The 18721-nt window shown below is 42.3% G+C and overlaps 2 protein-coding genes across 6 annotated transcripts in view; both read left to right on the forward strand.

Annotated features, from left to right (window-relative positions):
* Positions 1-7790, forward strand: part of nhsl2 (NHS-like 2) — a 129413-nt gene extending 121623 nt beyond the window's left edge. For all 4 annotated transcript variants that reach the window (XM_056369666.1, XM_056369667.1, XM_056369668.1 and 1 more), the window contains exon 10: positions 615-7790. In XM_056369666.1, coding sequence (XP_056225641.1) covers positions 615-954 — 340 coding nt within the window. In that variant the 3' untranslated portion in view covers positions 955-7790. The remainder of the gene's footprint in view (positions 1-614) is intronic.
* Positions 7791-9796: 2006 nt separating this feature from the next.
* The window catches only part of arhgap36 (Rho GTPase activating protein 36), a 59437-nt gene continuing 50512 nt past the window's right edge, over positions 9797-18721 (forward strand). The window contains exon 1 of one of the 2 annotated variants that reach the window (XM_056369757.1): positions 9797-10682. In XM_056369757.1, the coding sequence (XP_056225732.1) occupies positions 10584-10682 (99 nt within the window). In that variant the 5' untranslated portion in view covers positions 9797-10583. The remainder of the gene's footprint in view (positions 10683-18721) is intronic. The other variant, XM_056369756.1, reaches the window with a different exon arrangement.

The following is an 18721-nucleotide window of genomic DNA, read 5'->3' on the forward strand; positions in this document are numbered from 1 at the left end:
ACATTTCAGACATACTGTACTATATTATGATTACAGCAGACGCATTTCCTCTAAAGGCTGTTGGAATCTTGAATTCTCACAGCACAGTTGTTTTCATCCATCACCGAGCTTATTATAACCCAGAACATGTGACGAAAAAACGCATTGTCTTGTTGAAAAGGTGTGAGGCGGACAGAACATAAGGTTCCCTAGCAACGGCTACACGTACAACGGGTTACTGCACGACCAGCGGCTCTTTTTTTGTCCTTTCTTTTTTTCTTTTTTTTTCAGAATCTCTCTCAGACACACACGTATATAGACGCAAAGACACAAAGAATCACAAGGAAGCTAGTCTCTAAGCAACAAGTGTTTATCATTTTTACCTTGCATGATGCTGAAAATAGTTTGAAAGGCAGAGAAGAAAGGGTGAGGAGAAGAACCAGAGTCAATGTTTTCATCTCTTACAAGAAAGGAAGGAATCCCTTTTGTAGTCGCGCCTTTTAGATTCATTCTCTAAAAGAAGAGATGTCAGTCTTAGCGTGAGTCGTAAATTGGAAGTAATTAATCGAAACAGTTGCAAACAGGGGGAATTTAAACTTGCTTCTTTGTCTCCCATTATCTTATCTTACCTTCAGGTCGAAGCGAAAGGTTCTGGGTCGTAAGGAGCCATCCGACTCCTTCGGCAGCCGCCAGAGCTTGGTATCCCCGGTGAAGCACAGCACCAGTGGTAGCGACATCCGAAACCTGACCCTAGGCAGCAGTCAGAGGTCAAGCTCCCGCAACGAGAACTTCATGGCCCTGCTTCAGAAGAAAGGCAGCAAGTCTTCCAGCGGAGGGGCCAGAGTTTCCGCCATGGAGCTTCTCAAAAGCACAAACCCTCTGGCGCGACGGGTCACGGAGTTCTCAACCACCACATCGTCGACCGCTGAGGGGGGAGAGGCAACGTCCGGGAACGGCAAACCCAACGATCAATGAACGGAAGTATCGTTAACAGTATCATTAACCAGGTACCGTTTGCTGTCGACAAAGCTACCAACCAATTCTACAATGCGCCACCCACTGCAGATGGGGCCTTCTGACTAACGTGTCCAACCAGATCGCTCCAACTACTGATTGACCATTTGCACTGTCCAATCAAATTGGAGCACACTTTTGGACAAAATGGTCCCTCCCATGGTTGGAGCGCAATTGTTCCCTGTCCCTCTAGGAAAGCGAGAAAGCTGTGGAGAACAAAAGGTTGTTCTCACTATATTTTCAACGAAAGGTGGAGGCTTTGAGGTCATGCCTCAACACTGCACCATGTTTTCCTCATTGGGAATGTTTTCAGTAGGGGAGGCTGGATGTACTGATGGATGGGTGGAGCAGACGCCGGGGAATATGAAGTTGTACCGTGGATATCTTTACTCTTAGCTCCATCTGGATGACGACAACAAAAGTCCCTGATGATGACAATGGCTAACGTGTCTGAATCTGTAATCAATTACACTGATCCGCTAGTAGGATGGCCCAGAAGATCAGTAATCAAATGAATCCAAGAAACACACGGAATAAGATACAGAAGACGTGAGACTTTCAAATGATTCGTCTACGAAGCAAAACCCTCCATGCCAGTAGCACTACAGCACCGACACCTGTAGACCTATGAAATGAAGGGTAAATCATTACCGGTGTGACGGGGCACCCGAGAGAGCAAATACTCCTAAAAACCTCGGACACCGCGGCTCTGTCTTCTCTCTATGGTAAATGCGGTGCAACGGCAGGCATCAGCACTGTCATTTCCGATAGACAGAACTCTCCGTTTTGAGCAGACGAAGTGGAGGGGGTTTACGAAGAGAAACCACACGGGGGGGGGGAGGCTTTTTGCCACCAAAGACGAGGGGAGGCATGAGCATGTCACAGTTTTCGTTGCTCGTTCTAGGAACACAAAACATTCCACGGAGGCAACCCGGCAAATGGACAACATTTCGGAACACAAGCACTTTTTTTTCCCGTTGTTGTTGGACGTCGTTTACACGGTGGTCGCTGCGTTTTGTTCTTGAGGAACTCGTCAATCTTTTCTCTTTTTTTTTTGCATATATTTTTTCCAACACATGCTAGGTGGCCATATTCTGTACATGTTCAGTTGGATTGTGCTGTATGTATCATGTACAAAGATAAATGTTGCGCATCTATCCACGACGATCATTTGCAGGCAAGACTAAAAATAGTGTACAGAGCAGCAAACAGCTTGGACTTCAAACTGCCCACGCCATGGAGGGAAAACACACACGGAAATACACACACACAAAGACTAAGGAGTAATGCCATGGAAGACAAGAAGCAGAGCAAACCTATCTACACAAGCGTGTGTGTGTGTCCATTTGAGTGTGTGCGCAGACGAAATCATGCCTGTGGAGTTTCTGTACGGAGAGTATGAAGCAGGCCTGGTTATTAAACAGGGTTTTTATTCATTTTGGTCTCTGGTGACGGGACCAAAGGACTGTTAAAATCTACAAACAGACCAGAGGGGACCTAGTGGTGCATATGTGTGTGTTTGCACTTGTTGTGTTTTGTGTGTCCATGTGTGTGTACAGAGGGGAAGTGCCAAGAACAAATTAGGAAGAAGCGAGAGAGAGAAAGTGCATGCATGTGTCCTTCATGTGTTTTGCATTTTGTTGTGCGCATCCTCACTATATGTGTGTGTGTGTGTGTGCATGTGTGTGTGTTTGTGTGTTCGCATCATCACCCCGTACGCCCACCCCTCACCTGTCTTGGGATAGGATCACAATGACCTAAGCTAGCCCCTCCCCGCTTCATCCTCGCATTATGGAACCACAAAGGTTCGGGAACCCAACAGGTAATCGGGAACCGGGAGGATTCCAGATTCAAGAGGATTTGGGAACCAGTGGACGGCGGACGGCGGAAGCAAAAGCACGCCAGAAAACCCAAAGGATTCGGGAATGATTGGCAGAGTTTGGGGAAATCTGGAACGAGGGAGTCTTGAGACGTCAAGCCTCTCGGAGCTTCTGGCGAGAAAAGTTTGGGAGACCTGTTGGAAATTCCCTCCCTGCGTCCGTCCGTCCGTCCGCAGTGTTGAGTGACATTACAGGGTCGAATAGTTTTTGTTTGTTTTGCACCTCCTCCGTGCACATCTCATTGTCATCTCAGAGGGGAGGTGGCTGTCTGCGCTGCCCTTCCTCCTCCTCCTCCTCCTCCTCCTCCTCCTTTGATCACTGCTGGAGCACACACTCCATCTGCCGTCTCTCCATTTAGCATCATCGCTCTCTTACCTCCTCTACTGGCACATAGCACACACTCTCTTGCTCTTTCTTCGCCTATATACACGCAAACCTCTCTCTGTTTTTGCACGTAGCACCACCTCTTTATCCCCTCAACGCTCCCTTCCTCTTTTAACCTTCTCTCCATCCTCTCCTTGACCCACTCCCATTTTCCCGTTAACCTTCCCTCGTCTCTCCCGTCTCTTTGCTCTCTCCTCCTCTTCCTCTTCACCTCCTCTCTGCATTCAGTCTATGCATCTGAGCTCGGCAGACGACGCGACACCGGATGAATGTCAATGAATGACTGTTAAGAAAATAGACGCTGTGCTTAGCTTGAGAGTGCATAAACATCTTTCTATCAGCGCTTATCTTCTGCCTTCTCTCTTTCTTGCTCATTGAGTTTTTATACTTTTTTCTTTACCTTCCTTTACAGTATCCATGTAAGATGGGATGAACATGGATGAATGAATGCATGAATGAATGAGTGGATAGGATCTGTGCACAAACACAGAAACAGACAGGGGTTTGAATGTGTTTTTGCATAAAGGACCTTGACTTTTGGACTGTGAACGAAACACCCTGTGGATTTTATTTTTGATCCTGGACCGACCCTCGGTCCTGGATCACAGTGTGGACGGTCCGATCATTCTGGATTAAAGACTGGTTCAGCTCTAACACCTGACTTACCCCCCCCCCCCCGACCCCCTGCATGAACTGGACCATGTAGAAGGGAGGAGGGAACCTTTCATCTCCTGAATCCAAGGCGGCAAACTATCCCTCGGTGCTATTGAGTCAGAGCTCCCCCTAGTGGACGGAAATACACACAACAACAGTAGAGTAAAAAAAAAACAAAAACAAAACAAAAAACAAAAAAACTCCGTCACACACATCCTACAACAGTCCTTCAGGTATTCCATCATCCTGAAAAAAAAAAAAGATGAAAATTTTAAAAATGCATAAATTATCACCATTTATGATGACTAGTCAAGTGACGCTTGTTTTAAATATTTAGTGAATGAAAAAAGATAAACCTATAAAACTCTGTGTTTGTTTGCCTTGTATACTGAATTATGGGCGTGTTGCTGCAGCGCCTAGTGTGTTTTGTTTTTGTTTTGTTTTATTTGTTTTTATTTTATAATAATTATTTTTTTATTTCAGCTGCCTTTAGTAGTACACACACAAACACAACCTTTGCTAAATCAGGCCCAAATAACAAGTAAAAGTATAAAAGGGAGCATTTGTGTTTGATCTGAATAGTTGCCCAAATTAGCATTTTTATGCAGGTATGCAGAGTAGTGATATTTTTCCCTCAGAGCAATCGTATATCTGAGATCATATAGGTGGGAAAGGATGGGATGGGAAGAAGAGAGAAGAGATTTGTTGTTTCCACACAATAACGACAGGGAATAAAAATAGTGTGCTATCAGAGATGATGCTTCAGTTTTCAGAGTGTTCAGGATCAACAAACAATAGTGTAGCTTTTATTTCATCCTATGTAGACGGATGGCAGATATCTTCAACAGAGCACATTTGGTTTGACAGGTCTTTTAACGGGACGGTAATCAGAGGTACAGATAAACAAAGAAACATATGGGTACACTGGTGAAAAGGTTTGCTATTCCTTTTTGTAGGGGTGCAAGTATTTCTTTTTTGCAGTTTTTACAAATGTTTCCTCAGACACCGAGTGGCCACGGAGGCAGAAATAATCACATCGGTTGGTTAGTTGTTAATGGGCGGAGCCAAAGAGCCGTACTGCCAACTTGGTGCCATATTTTTGCAACTTCTTAGTCGTCCTCAAAGGCAACTAGCAACAAATTTACAACAGGAGCAATATGTTATCAATCATTTCTTCCCATTTATAACGTGGGAAAAAAAATCTGGTTCCTTAGCCCCACCCATTTGAGGGTTAAACAGCCAGTGAGATTATTTCTGCAACCAGAGCAACTTTGCCTCCAAGAAATTTCTGCAGAACTATATTACCAATCTCTAAAATATGCTGACAATATATTATATTGAAAATGACGTTTCTATAAAGAGGAAAGAGAGCTGACAAGAGGAATATATTGAATATTTAATCCATTATCCCGTCGTCAGGAGGACAAGCAGGGAAGAGAGGAAGGAGGGGAAATGAGGTTGCGGAGCAGAGGTTTGATTCTGCTGAATTTGGGGATTACCACGCCGAAGTTTATATGTATTCCATCATCTTTTCCTTCACCTCCTCTCTCCCCTCTCCTCGGCTGCCGTGTGACTCAGAGGAGTAATCACGTTAAAAGCTTTTCCCTCTCTCTCTCTCACTCACTCTCTCGTTTTCTTCTCCGCTAAGTGATAAAAGGTATGGGAAAGCAAGAAAGACTTGAGCGCTGCAATCACTCGTTAATTAATTTGGTTTAATTTTACAGTCGGTCTCCGCAGATACGGAGCGGCCAAATAGCAACCTGTTGCTAAGGGACTCAAATAAAAGTTGGCCGTGTGGAAAAAGGTAAAAAAGTGAAGTTGGAGACTTGGCAGGGATGATTTTTCCCTTTAAAACCAACATAAAGATCACGGTTTATCTGAATGAGATAAACAAAGCCGAGTTTGTGTGAACAGCGTGTTTACGGTAATTTGTAACATATATTGAATAGAGCTACTACAGCGAGACCAGATGCCAGACCAGCGTAAGCAAATCAAACATCCCCTCAGGCTTAAATCTTCAAAACAACAAATTCAACCACAAGCCATCGCAGTATTTGCAAAAGATTTACAAATATAAACTACTACACAAGTTAAAGCTGTAGAGAAATCTACCACAATGGGCACAAAAGCTTTAAAACAAATGCAATAGTCCAGCAGATAACTGAACCGAGAACTTCACTTTTAAAAAGTGAAGTTGTGAGGTTATAATTGTAATAAATTCACACCTTCACTGTGGAACAGTTATCTGCTGTTTCCGAGTACGAAATTTAAAAAATCTGAATCTGAAACATGTAAAACAAAAGTTCACGGTACGAAATAAGAGTTGACAAACCTGACAGGTCCTGACAAAAGTGTCAGATTTCGGTGCCTCAAGCTTTTCGTCTTGGTTGCTGAAGTGTTTAATTAGCCTGACGATATGATGGTCTGAAAATGAAGGAAAACTTTGAGTGTCTCAAATTTGGTTGGACTAGTCAGATTCAGGCCTCAGTCTTAGGTCCATGCAAGGTCCATACATAGCTTTGCTGTGATTCCAAGGATTATTGGATTATTTTTTGCTGTGGCTCGACACAACGCAGCAGTTTTCACCTCAAAGTAAAAACTCAAAAAGCAATATATCGTTCCAATTTCAGCGATTTAGTCACTTTAATCCACAGATGAATCACATATCACATATGTAACAATTGATGGCTTTGTTGTTGCATTTTAAAGAGATATGTCCCTTAAAATTTTTGAAAGAGCGCAATCTGTTTCCCAATCTGTTTTGTTGCTAACTTTTCAATTGTGTGGTCCAGCTTTATGAGAGAGTGAAAGAGGGTGAAAAAGCGATAGAGAGAGAGAGAGAGAGAGAGAGAGAGAAAGAGATAGTGGCTGCAGATTTGGGCCAAAGAGCATCTTACTTCTTTTTAAGGAGTGCCAGAGGGGTGAGGTTTACTGTGTTTGTACATTTCAGGGGTACTATGGAGTCGGCAAGCAGCCCATCTCAAAAAACTGATGTCCTATGGTGGTAAGCTCCACCCTCCTGCCACTCCAAGCAAAGTAAAACAAACCCCCCCCCCCCCCCCCCCCGAGCCCTAATTTAAACCCCAGTGTTGGGGGCTGTGTACAGGCAGCGTATTAAGACACAGAGATGATTAATTAGAGAGACGCAGAGAAAGAGAGACAGACAGAGTTATTGGAATTATTCTATTTTTGTTATTCCTCATTGAAAAAGACATATTTAAAGGAATATTCCATGTATGTATTGAATAACCTCTGTTTCCCTGCCCCATCCAATGGTGTGATCTGTATCTGCGAGGTGGCGTCACACACACAAAAAACGCTTCCCTCCGCAGCTCTGCGATGCCAATGTGATGAAATTATTATATCATTATAAATAAATTATTTTTCTTGCTTAAAAAAAAAAAAAAAAAAAAGTGAATGTTTGCTTTTGCATCTTTTGTTTGTGCTGTCTCCCCTGAATGTCTTCAAGGTTACTTTCTGAATCGCTATTAATTTTTATTAAAAAAAACAAACAAACATGAAGTTTAGTTAGTGCAGAGTATTACCCCTGTTGAAGCCTTACCTGTCTGAACCTTCAGCCACCTGGACCCGAGGCTCCATCTGGTCGTGCGGACGCCAAATCCATGGAAGTCCAAGAGAGGACAGGGGATTTCAGGGAATGGTGCATTCAAGAACCAAGCTATATACAATACTGTATGTGTATGTTTTTAGTGGGAAAAAACCCCTTTATAAACACTTTGCATCTTTGTGTTTATATGTAGAGTCCCTTTTTAATTTTAAGTAAGAGGGCTAGACTAAATCATGAGCACTGGAAGACTGTGACAGGGCTGTCCACATACTTTTGGCCATGCAGTGTGTAATTAAAGTGAATAGCTCAGAGTCATTGTCATGTTTTTCGGTCCCAAAAAGTGAAACTCTCCTTCAACACTCCTTGCATGTGCTGAAAATCAAAGATTGATTGTATATAAAGCAGTTTTTGGAGGACATGTGGGTGAAATGTTCCTTTAATCCGTGAATCCAGATCGACGCAACACATGGTTTTTATTTAGAAGTATCGGGTTCCCACCCTGAGGTGAGTCTGGAGTTGTATCTGTGTTTCCGTTGAGAACGTGCACGCTGTTAGCTGTTAGCTGAGGATGGATGTTTTCATAATTAGCTGCGCTCATCTCCGAAACACAACGAGGCAGTGTTCACTGCAAAAACAAACTCTCGTAATTATCTGCCCCAGTCTTCGCAGGGATGTCTCTCTCTTTGTGTGTGTGTGTTCCTGTGTTTCTGTCTTTGTGAGGACCATATCATAGTTTTTACACTTTGTCAGGACATTTGTTTTTGGAAGGACATTTTATCTGATCTTCACTTCCTTTAAAGAGAAGTTTTAAACTTCTGAGATGTGGTTTTAGGGGTGAGGGGTGGAATTAGGTTTTCGGTTGGGGTTAGAGGCTGGGGCTTACATTATGGCTCATGAATGGGGGGTGGGGGTGGGGGGGTCCTCACGAGTATAGCAGTGTGTCTACAAGTACAAATGTTCGTGTGTGAGTGTGGGTTCAGGTGCTCTATCAAGGCTGCTTCATGTTCCAGCCCTGTAATGACATCCTCTCAGTTAATTGCATCCTTCCTCTTTTGACACACACACACACACACACACACACACACACACACACACACACACACACACACGGGGACACAGAGAACAAGTATCTCTTGCTCTGTGTTGACTCACTGTCATCTTGTTGGGCTCTGGAGCCATCTACTGGATGAACGATGTCAGTGCCACCCTTTGTAGAAGTTGAGGAAATGAACACATTTGATAATATGTGAAATTTGATTTATTTTTTTGAAACTATAACTGATCGATTAGATGAAAACCTGCTCTGAGATGTTATTAATTGCACCTTTCATCAGGGAGGAGATCAAATATGAAAGTAGGACGCTAAAGCCTGAAGTCATGATTTAGTGTACAGATTTAGTATCTATAAAATGTTCAGATTATCATTAAATTAATGAAATTATGTAACGAGGGGCATCCGGTGACTGAATGGTTAAGGCTCCTACCACAACTACAACGTCCACAGTCTAATTCCTGCCCAGGAGACCCCTGTTGCATGTCATAACCTTCTCTCTTTGCCCTTGTTTCCTGTCTTTCTCTACACAGTCAACCATAAAGTAAAGGCTAAATGCTAAAGGAAAATCTTTAAAAGTAATGACTTGATTTTAAATAAAATTTATTTAAATATAATCAGATTCTGTATTTTAAGTGGTTTACCACCATCTCTGGTCTGTACTGATGCGCCACACCTAACAGTGATGTCACAACGTACTGACCACTGACACGTCTACTTCACTGCAGTATGTGGAGAGGTGAAACCACAAAACCAGGTCAGCACAAACAAGCTTTGGTTGCTCTAGATGAAACTAACAGGAAGTCATAAGTTGACGTGGTGTTGATGCTAAATGTCCTTGAGACAAATATTAATAAAAAATGTTCTTTGCTGCTTGTGATTAAACTAGATTTTTCATTTCCTGATGAATTTTAAACACGAAGCATCAAATATAATTTATTAAACAATGAACAGAACCAGCACAATGTAATTAAATAGAAACCAATATGAGTTGATCCATAACATGACGATAACATGGATATTTTAATGTCTGTTAATGGGCCTCTAATACAGATAATGTGGGGTCAACAGACTTAAATCTGTTTATATATAGATATTAGTAAAGGTCATGAACTGTAAGCACTTTGAAAGTGGTGTGTGTGTGTGTGTGTGTGTGTGTGTGTGTGTGTGTGTAAGAGTGTGTTCAGCAGAGTGATTACTGTAACAGCTTCATAATAAAATGCTTGGGTTTAATTACATTTCTTTCTCCAGTGGCTCACACGTACACACAATCTTTTTACACACACACACACACACACACACACACACACACAGGGAGGGGGGGGGGGCTCTCTCATCAGGGCCAAACTACCAAGCTCCACTCTTCCTGTTTCTGACAGTGGAGAGCACGCCATGTTATCTATGACAGACACACACACACACACACACACACACACACACACACACCAGTGGCTGTGGCGAACACAGGAAGAACTGACAGCAATCTGCACTCAACAGAGAGACAGAAAGAGTGAGATGAGAAATTGGCTTCTCCTCCTGGTGAAGGTGCTTTTCAAATTGAAACACGTTTCTCAATTAATATAAAAAACAAGGGGAGAACATGATCGGAAAACCTGCCAAAAAATACTGATGAAGAAGAAGAAGAAGAAGAAAAAAAGAGATCAGTTTCACAAAGCAAAGGAGGGAGAAAGAAAGAGATTAAATTGCTGGAAAAGGAGGGGAGAAAAAAAATGAGAGGAAGTGGAACCAAAACAGAAAAAGGGAGGGACAAGGGACTGAAGTCATGTGGGGAGGAGGGAGAGGAGGGAGAGGAGAGAGAGGGGGGAGGAGTAACGTCAAGTACAGGAGAGAAGAAGGAGGAGAGAAGAGAGAAGAAGCAGCAGCATTAGAAAGAGAGGAAGCAGCAGAGGGAGAAGAGAGAGTCAAAGAAGAAGAGGATTTTCAACTCTGTAAACATCTGGGCTATTTGGAGTACCTGAGAGGGCGAGGAGGGGCCACACACAGACACACACAGACACACACACACACACACACACACACAGAGTCCTGACTAATGCTCCTACTGGATGGACCGACGCTGCTCACATCCACACCTCCAGCTGTGCACACAGGAGATCGACCTGTGCGACTAGACATGCATTTCTACTATGTGGTGGGTAACACATGGCCCTGCGTGTGCGTGTGTGTGTGTGTGTGTGTGTGTGTGTGTGTGTGTGTGTGTGCATGTGTGTGCGTATGTTTCTGTCTTTGCGTGTGGGTGAGTGTGTTTTTTTTGTGTGGTGTTTCTCGTTGCCGTGCAACCACAACATCTCCATTTCTCTTACATTATGTGGAATTTGCTGACAGGCTGCAAATACGTCTGTGAAATAATGCTGTGAAAGCAATAATAGGAAAATATGAGTTTCTTTTTCTGCTAAAACTTGTTGATTCTGTGAAGAAATTGGGCTTTAAGTGAAAGTAAATGCAACTTGTGATCCACTTTATTCATGAAAATTAATGTTTTTCTTGCTTTAAACTCAGGCTTTTATTTCCCCCTAGTAATCCTAAATGAATAAATCTCCAACTTTGCCGTTACACCCAGAGACATCAGTCCTGAGAATTAAAAAAAGAAAAGTCAAATCACTTCTTCGTTGGTCTGTGAATGTTGTGAATGCTCCCCTGTGGATTTGGATTCAAGGCTCCACCTCTGTTAGTTTCATAGTTGCGGTTAAAAATAATCATCATCCAGTGGCAGAAACCCAAGAAAAACCAAAAAAAGCCAATCAGTTGTTCCCTGGACTTGGCGCCTGTCTGTCCACCGAAGTGATTTTTTAGATTCTGAAGTATAAACATATAGGAAAGATAAGAAGTACAGCTACAGGCAAAGGTGGTTTCCCTCATTCTCTAATTAGGTTTACTTCCATGTACAAATACGAAGACAGAAAGAGGTGACAAGTGTTTAATGGTTGCGTGGAAACCTGGAGCACGTTTCCTGAAAGCTTGTGATTCTTCTCCTTTTTTTCCTCAACTGTACATTTATGGCCTCAGGCATGAGAAGGCAATCTGACACTACGGTTAAAGTAAAGGAACTTAATCCGGATACATTGCTAATTCTGGGTAATGCCTCGGGTTAATTTAGATGAGATAATATTAATGGGAAACATCTTTATATTAAACTAAACGTGGCTCTGGAAATGCTTTCATTAGAGGAAGATCTCTCCTGCGCAGATGATTTATCTCGATCATGTCTTTGCAGGTGCTTCAAACTAACCGTCTCAATCTGTTCTTACCGTAACTGCAGTGTTGCACGATAATCTGAAAGTCCCCTATAGTTTTTTTACACTGCTTTTCCTCTCAGCATGCTGTATATACTGATCATGCACAGACACAGAACTCATTTTTTAGTTGATAGCTGATACTAAATAGCTGATACTTCCACCCTGTGGCCTGTTAAACCTCACTGTAATGTGAGGTGACCCGGTGTAGATTAACATTATTGATGGCACAGAAGCTTTTATGGAAGGGAAACGTGATACCAGCCGTGCAGAGTTAAGAGTCAAGATTATTTTAAAGCTGCATTAATCAATATTTTGTACTAATTTAAAACACTCACTCACTCCCTTGAGTTTTAGCGTCTTGCAGCTTGTTGTTTTGGGTCACTCTCACCACTCTCAGTCAGCTGTAATAGCAACAGGAGATGGTTTTCAGCTAGAAAGCTCAGGTCAACCCACTGTTTCCTACCTGCACAGCACCTGCACAGCAGAGAGACACAGCTAGCTGCTAGCTAGCGAACATTCAGCAGCTAAAGAGGCTGATGTTTCCCTCAGGAGCCGGTAGAGACTAAAAACAGAGCCCAAAACACAACTTCTCACATATGCTAATGTTGCTCTATGTGTGTGAATGATGTGTGAGTTTGGCAACTGTTTGCTGACATGTTAACCACTAAAACTTTATAAGGTGATAATGTCAGCGTTGTGTTTACTGCTGCTTCTCAAGTGGCCAAGAAGAATTTTAAAAAAGCGCTGGAATAACCAGGAACAGGCTCGTGAGTTTTACAGTTACAGTCTTTCCTTCCATTAAACAGCAGTTAAATGAAATGTCAAAGTTCTTGTTGTTATTTTTTTATCAGCTCATGCAGTTGTGGTGAGAGCTGAAACAGAAATGTGTGAAGCGTCTGAGCGTTGCAGCAGCGAGGATGTTAACACAACACAGAGCCGGTTACTGATCTGTTAAACGTGGCTGCGCCCTTTTACAATCTACAGCGTGTATTAATGTTCAGTTAGAGTGCGTCTCTGTAAAAAAGGGCGGGTCAAAGGTCGATCAACGTTGCAGCGTTTGTGATGCGCTATCTGTGTTGTAAGATTAGAGTCGGACTCACGTCTTATTGAAATGTTTGACTCTAATTCGTATAAATCCTCCTCTGTTTGGATCCTGCATGAAACAGCTCAGGTGCATTGAGTTCAGCAGGACGAGGCCTGACCCGGGTTGTGCTATAGGGGTGTCACGATCTATTTAGATTTGTTCTCTTTTCCGCTCCCATAGAAGATCGGTAAATAAGGGCTGACAAAAGCTGTGTGATTTATTGTTTTTTTTTTTTATGAAAGTTGGCTCAGCTTCTTTTTTCTCACATGCAGGTTCTTTGCAGAAGCAGTTGATGAGTGATGAATCAGCATGCACAACTTTTGATTCTTAAGATACCATCAAACCGTGATGTTCAGCACATCAAAAATTTGCATATCGTCACATTTAAGCGGCAGTTAACTTTTGTGGTTTTACCATTTTTTGGTGGTTTTGGTTTTGATAGAAAATAAACCATATGAACGAGTCACTTCTCCTCATAGTGAAACATGTCTTCTGCTTCTTCTACCAGTAAAGTCTGGTCAACTTTAGGATGAAATCGCTCTTGGAGAAACCCTTTGGTTTTAGTTCTAAAGGACCAGACAGAGCTGAAGACTTGAGTCACAATTAAGTCACAGAAATGAGGATCTGAAACTTGTCTTGTCCTGAACTGAGACTTGTATGTAATGTAAATGAGGCCTGACTGCCTCCAGGCTCTGTGAGAGGGGTTCAAAGATGGCCGATGATAACCCGGGAGAAATATGATTAAACCTCTGCATTGATAGCTCTTGGTCTTGGTCTTGGAATAAGACCGTAAAAGGGTTGGTTTTGCCCAACTACACACCTCGAATTATATTCATTACACCTTTGCCTTTCATTGAGTCAGTTATGTAACAAACACCACTAACAGAGCCTTGAAAGGAAAATGTTCAGTTGCTGGAAAGGGCTCGAGTCATTTGCTTCTGTTTTGTCAATTAGCTGCTGAAATGATTAAAAAAATGATCAAACCAAAAAAAAAAAAAAAAATCTGGAAGGTGCCAAATGTGAGTTTTTGGGTGTTTTTTTAAAATATTTTTTTGCTCTAATTTGGCAAAAGTTTGCGAGAGAGAAGTGAGAGCAGATGCGTGAGGTATGTGCTTGTGTAACCGCCTGCGAGCGCAACAACGTGGTCACTTCTCCACGAAGGAAGATTGAGAGGCTCTGCCATCTGCTTTGGAGCATCACTTGGCCGCGACGGACAAAACCAAGTCCAGCTAAATCTTAAAGTTAATAGCACACATTTAGCACTCCTCCTCCTCCCCTCTCTCTCTCTCTCTCTCTCTCTCTCTCTCTCTCTCTCTCTCTCTCTCCGGTTCCTTCCTCACAGACATTACCAGACAGCTGCATCACTTTCCTCTCAAACCATTATTTCTGCATCTGCCCATCTGTCATCTCTTGTTTCTCTCTCAGCAGAACCTTTCTCTCTCTCTCTCTCTCTCTCTCTCTCTCTTTTTCCCGCTCCACCGCAGCCTCTGTCACGGTTACGTGCAGCTTGTACGGCTCAATCACATTTCCTGCTTGTCTGTTTGATTTGTGAATCCGAAGTCCGAAATTTTATTTTGCTCCAAGAAAGGGCCAAATCCCATTAAAGTTCCCAGTATCTGGGGTCACACGGGGTCATAGTTCTGGGCCGGGAGCTGTGGCTTTGACCTCCGCACCCGGTGCAGTAGCTTGTTTAGTTGTTGGTGAAGGTTTTCACGCTGTTGTTGAGGTTTATGAAGTGTCATGTATGAGCTTTAAAGGTGAAGGATGCTTGACTTTCTAGCTGTCGGTCTCTGTTCCGAAGCTTCGTTCACAGAGACATCATTTAAGTGATAGTTAATCAGCCTGATTTTGAGACTTGACCCACAAAAAATGTAGGAGAATGGTTTGTTTTTTAAAATGCTGCTTTAATTGGTGTGTGTCGATATGTGGGAGGTGTGAAGGTGGTGAAGGTCTGTTGTTGTTATTGTTGGCAAGATGTTCCCATTGCTCTATTGTTCTTATGTGGCTGCTAAATTACATCATTATTTTCTGATCGTCTGCTCCAGGATGAAAATAAAATAATAAAGCATCCAAAAATTAATAACCTATGAAAACACTCCACTGCTGTCGAGGTCTGTTTGTACTGGAACTACTTTACACCAAAGAAATAGTCCTGAACTCTGTTTGCCTTGAGGTCTGCGGATTATTCTACAGAAGCCCAGAAAGGAAAGAACGAAAGAAAGAACCTCTGTTGGAGGTTGTTTATACAGATGTTTTGTTGTTTCCAAGGTCCAGAATGAACTTTGACCTCATCTTTTAGTCAAAATAAAGTGATCAGAAAAAAGCAGACTAAAAAAACAGCTACTAAACAAACCTTAAGGTGAGATTGTCCAAGGCAGGTGAACTGACCCTTTAATGAGCTCAGCTGCCTCCTTCAGGGTCAATGCCCTGCTGGTTCACCTCAGCCACCAGGAGCCAATCAGGAGGCAGAAGCTCCTTCATCAAGCCAGTTAGCTGCAGCTGTGTCCAACAGGTACTTCCAGCTTGTGCTGCAGAGGCAAAACTTTCAACCACAGCCAAAGTCATTATGCAGTTAATCGTCACGGCACGAGTCTTTGCCTGACTGAGTGAGATTAATGTTCAGAGAAAAGGCCCCCGAGAGATAAAGGAGGAGGAGGTCGGAAATATGACAACAATCTCACCACGTTTCCTGTCCTTCTCTACTGAAGGACACTTTTCTTTCTTTTCTATAAATATATATATATATATTTATATATATAAATGCAAAAGCTGCAGATGAAAGCTGTCCAGACCACGGGACGTCTCAGTTTGAAGTTTGGAACAACGTCGACTGTGGTAAGAATCTTACACGTGCTTTAATCTGATCTCTGGTGTAAGTGAACCATGTCTTAGAGAAATGCAACGTCTCTTAATAATAGTCATACTTTTTATTTATATAATTATTTAAACACTGTGCTGTTAATGCTCAAATAAATGAGACTATGATGAAAAGAAAAAGATAGAAATATTGCAGAGAATGAAACTATTAAACAGTGAAACACTGAAAAACACACACAATGATTTTAGAAAAAGTATTTTACTATAAAAGCGAGTCATTTGAAAGATGTTCTTCTTATCTTCTTGCTTTTACCCGGTTGTGATTTACAGATGAAGCCTTCATCTTACGTCACTAACTCCTTCAGGAAGGAGTCGCTTTACATTTTATAGCCTTTAATTCATCTCTGGCTGCGTGTGCGTCGATCTGCAGTCTGTGCGTGGAGTTATGTGTTTGTGCGCAATGATTTCTTCTTCTTCTGCTGCTGCTGAGGATGTTGCCTAATGTCTTGGATGCTACGCTTCATAATGAGCACCATATGTCCCATGAGGGGAAAGAGGGGAAGATGAAGCTGAAGGCGCACAGAGAGAGGTGGTAAAGATTTAGAGGGATGATATGATACAGGGGAGGATGGGTCGTCGGTGATGAAAGCTGAGAAGAAACACGAGAGTGTGATGACGGGGATCTTTTGACCTCGGGCTCCCGCCACAAACCTCCACCTTCTCTCCGGTGTCACCTCCAGTTCCTCTCAGGTTTCCTCCTGCCTCAGATAGAAAAATACACCCAGAGGAGTTTTCTGTCCATATCGGCTTTTGTTTTATCTACTGTCTCTAAGAGTCGACCAGGGGAAGCACAAACACTTTCTTCTCTCTGTACCTGGGCAGAATGGAAGTCGGTCTTGCGAAGGTAAGACTCTACAAATCTTAGCAGCAATAAAACGTTGCAGAAACTCTGAAATTTTGACTATTAAATCAGTTTGAAAGTCCTATAATAACTTCGATAAATTGTAGCATTTCCAGACAGGAGAGTGTTTGCTTTTCTCCAGAGGGCTTTGGAAAATCATGACTCATTAATTTTTTTAAAAACCGTTAACTCATCATTGTGCTCAGTGTTTCCAGAGTTGGCTGTTGATGTGCGTCCATGCCCCCGCTCCATCTTTACCCATTCTGGCTGAAGTGCACTATTTTCTTTGTAAATATATTTTGCACATTGTGCAATGACTAACTCGGATCCCATGATATGTGTTTGTGGTTGGTCTCTGGTGCCCTCACAGATGGTAGAGAGAGCTTCCATGTTTTTTATTTCCTGCTCCAGACACTTGATAAGTTGAAGTGATTATGGCTGAACTTTAAGATTGTTGTTATTGTTGTTAATCCTGGTTGCTGTCACTGCAGTTTATTTCTTATTTTTCAGTCTTTATCTTAGTATTTTCTTTTTGTTGCCTGCAGCTTGTTTACTCCCTGGATTTATGGGTTAAAGCATCAGTCTGGTGTTATTCTATATCGTCCTGACTGAAGACGTAAATCTACAAAAGTGAAGTAAATGCTGCATTTGTTGGGGACTATTTTCAGCTGCGGATTAATACACATTTGGTGAACTAGTGAGCATTTACAGCAGCAGGACGGCGCACTTGTCAAGATTGTCGGTTTTGTTTTTTCCTTGGATTTATTCACAGTAAGAAGAACGTCCCATGAGGCTTTGACAGTGAGTTAGAGGCTAAGACTCATGGGAAATGTAGTTGTTGAAAGCTAATCAGAGGTGACCACATCTTAATATCTAGTGGATTCACCTGCAGGAACATTGTTGACCCAGTGATTTGAATGAATCTCACTGAAATGTGACTTCCCAGTGTGCAGCAGTTCATTAATGTTCTCACCACAGATAAGTCACTGATTACCACGATGGCTATAAATGAAGAGTGACAGCAGTTTCAGGGAGATAAGATATGACTCAGTTTTACCCAGATTGACCCTGATGGTGGTTCATACGTGACTCATGCTGAACCTCTGTTTAACTACTCTATGATTTCCCAAACGTCTTTTCGATCAGCTGTTGGTCACTTCCTCCTTTTTTATTTATTTATTTTTTTAGTGCAAGTTTAAATGTGTGGGTTTGATTTACTGTAATGTTAATCTCCACCCGGTTTAACATTAAAAATCTGTGCTGACAGACGGAACAACAGTAACTGTGTTTTTACATTTAAACATTTACAGTCGGTTCCCTCCACGCTGCGCCCTCTCTGCTCTGGAGATGCCTTCAAGGTGTTTCTGTGCAGCTGGTGTATGTGGTCAGCCATGTGTGTGTGTGTGCGTGTGTTTTTCCGTGTGTGTGTGTGTGTGTGTGTGGCTGCAGCAGTGGTTTGTGAGTGAGTGCCAGCGCCTTCAGGGTGTCCTCATGAACAGACTGTAATCTCCCATCAGTCGTGCTCGGAGTTACATAACCAGCGTTCAGTGGGTACGTCCAGCTGCACAAATGAGAGGAATAGTCATTTGTGCTATAGCGCTGGTAACAGTTAATGTTCTTACCCCCGAAAGGACTTTATTGCAACACATTAAGTCAGTGTTGGCTATTTCTGAGTTGTTTATTATTAGGTTTTATTGTGAAATCCGTCTTCTCCCACAGTGTCATATAAATGACGGTGTGGTGGTGGCAGTGATTAGGCGAATTAATCGTGCTCTGGTGCAGAAGTTGGCTTTTGTGTGGATGTTTTGAGGCTGATATCATTTGAGAGTTTAACAAACTTTAGATGTAGATGGTATATTATGTTGTAAATGTGACAAAATATGTATGTGCTCTCTGATGGATGAGATATGAGATGGTTTCTAAATTTCCTTAAACATATCTGGCAAACGTGTACGCTGATATGAAGATATCTGACATAAGCTAATGTCAGCTGATCAGATCCGCCCTGCTGATGAGTCTTTGTGAGCTGCATGTGTTGAGCTGCCTCTTGCAAGCTGCAAATGAGATCTAAACCTAAACTTTTCCTTATTCAAATGTGATATATATACATATAGTGAATTTCCATATATGAA

This window comes from Seriola aureovittata, chromosome 23 (genome assembly GCF_021018895.1).
Source record: "Seriola aureovittata isolate HTS-2021-v1 ecotype China chromosome 23, ASM2101889v1, whole genome shotgun sequence".
NCBI lineage: Eukaryota > Metazoa > Chordata > Actinopteri > Carangiformes > Carangidae > Seriola > Seriola aureovittata.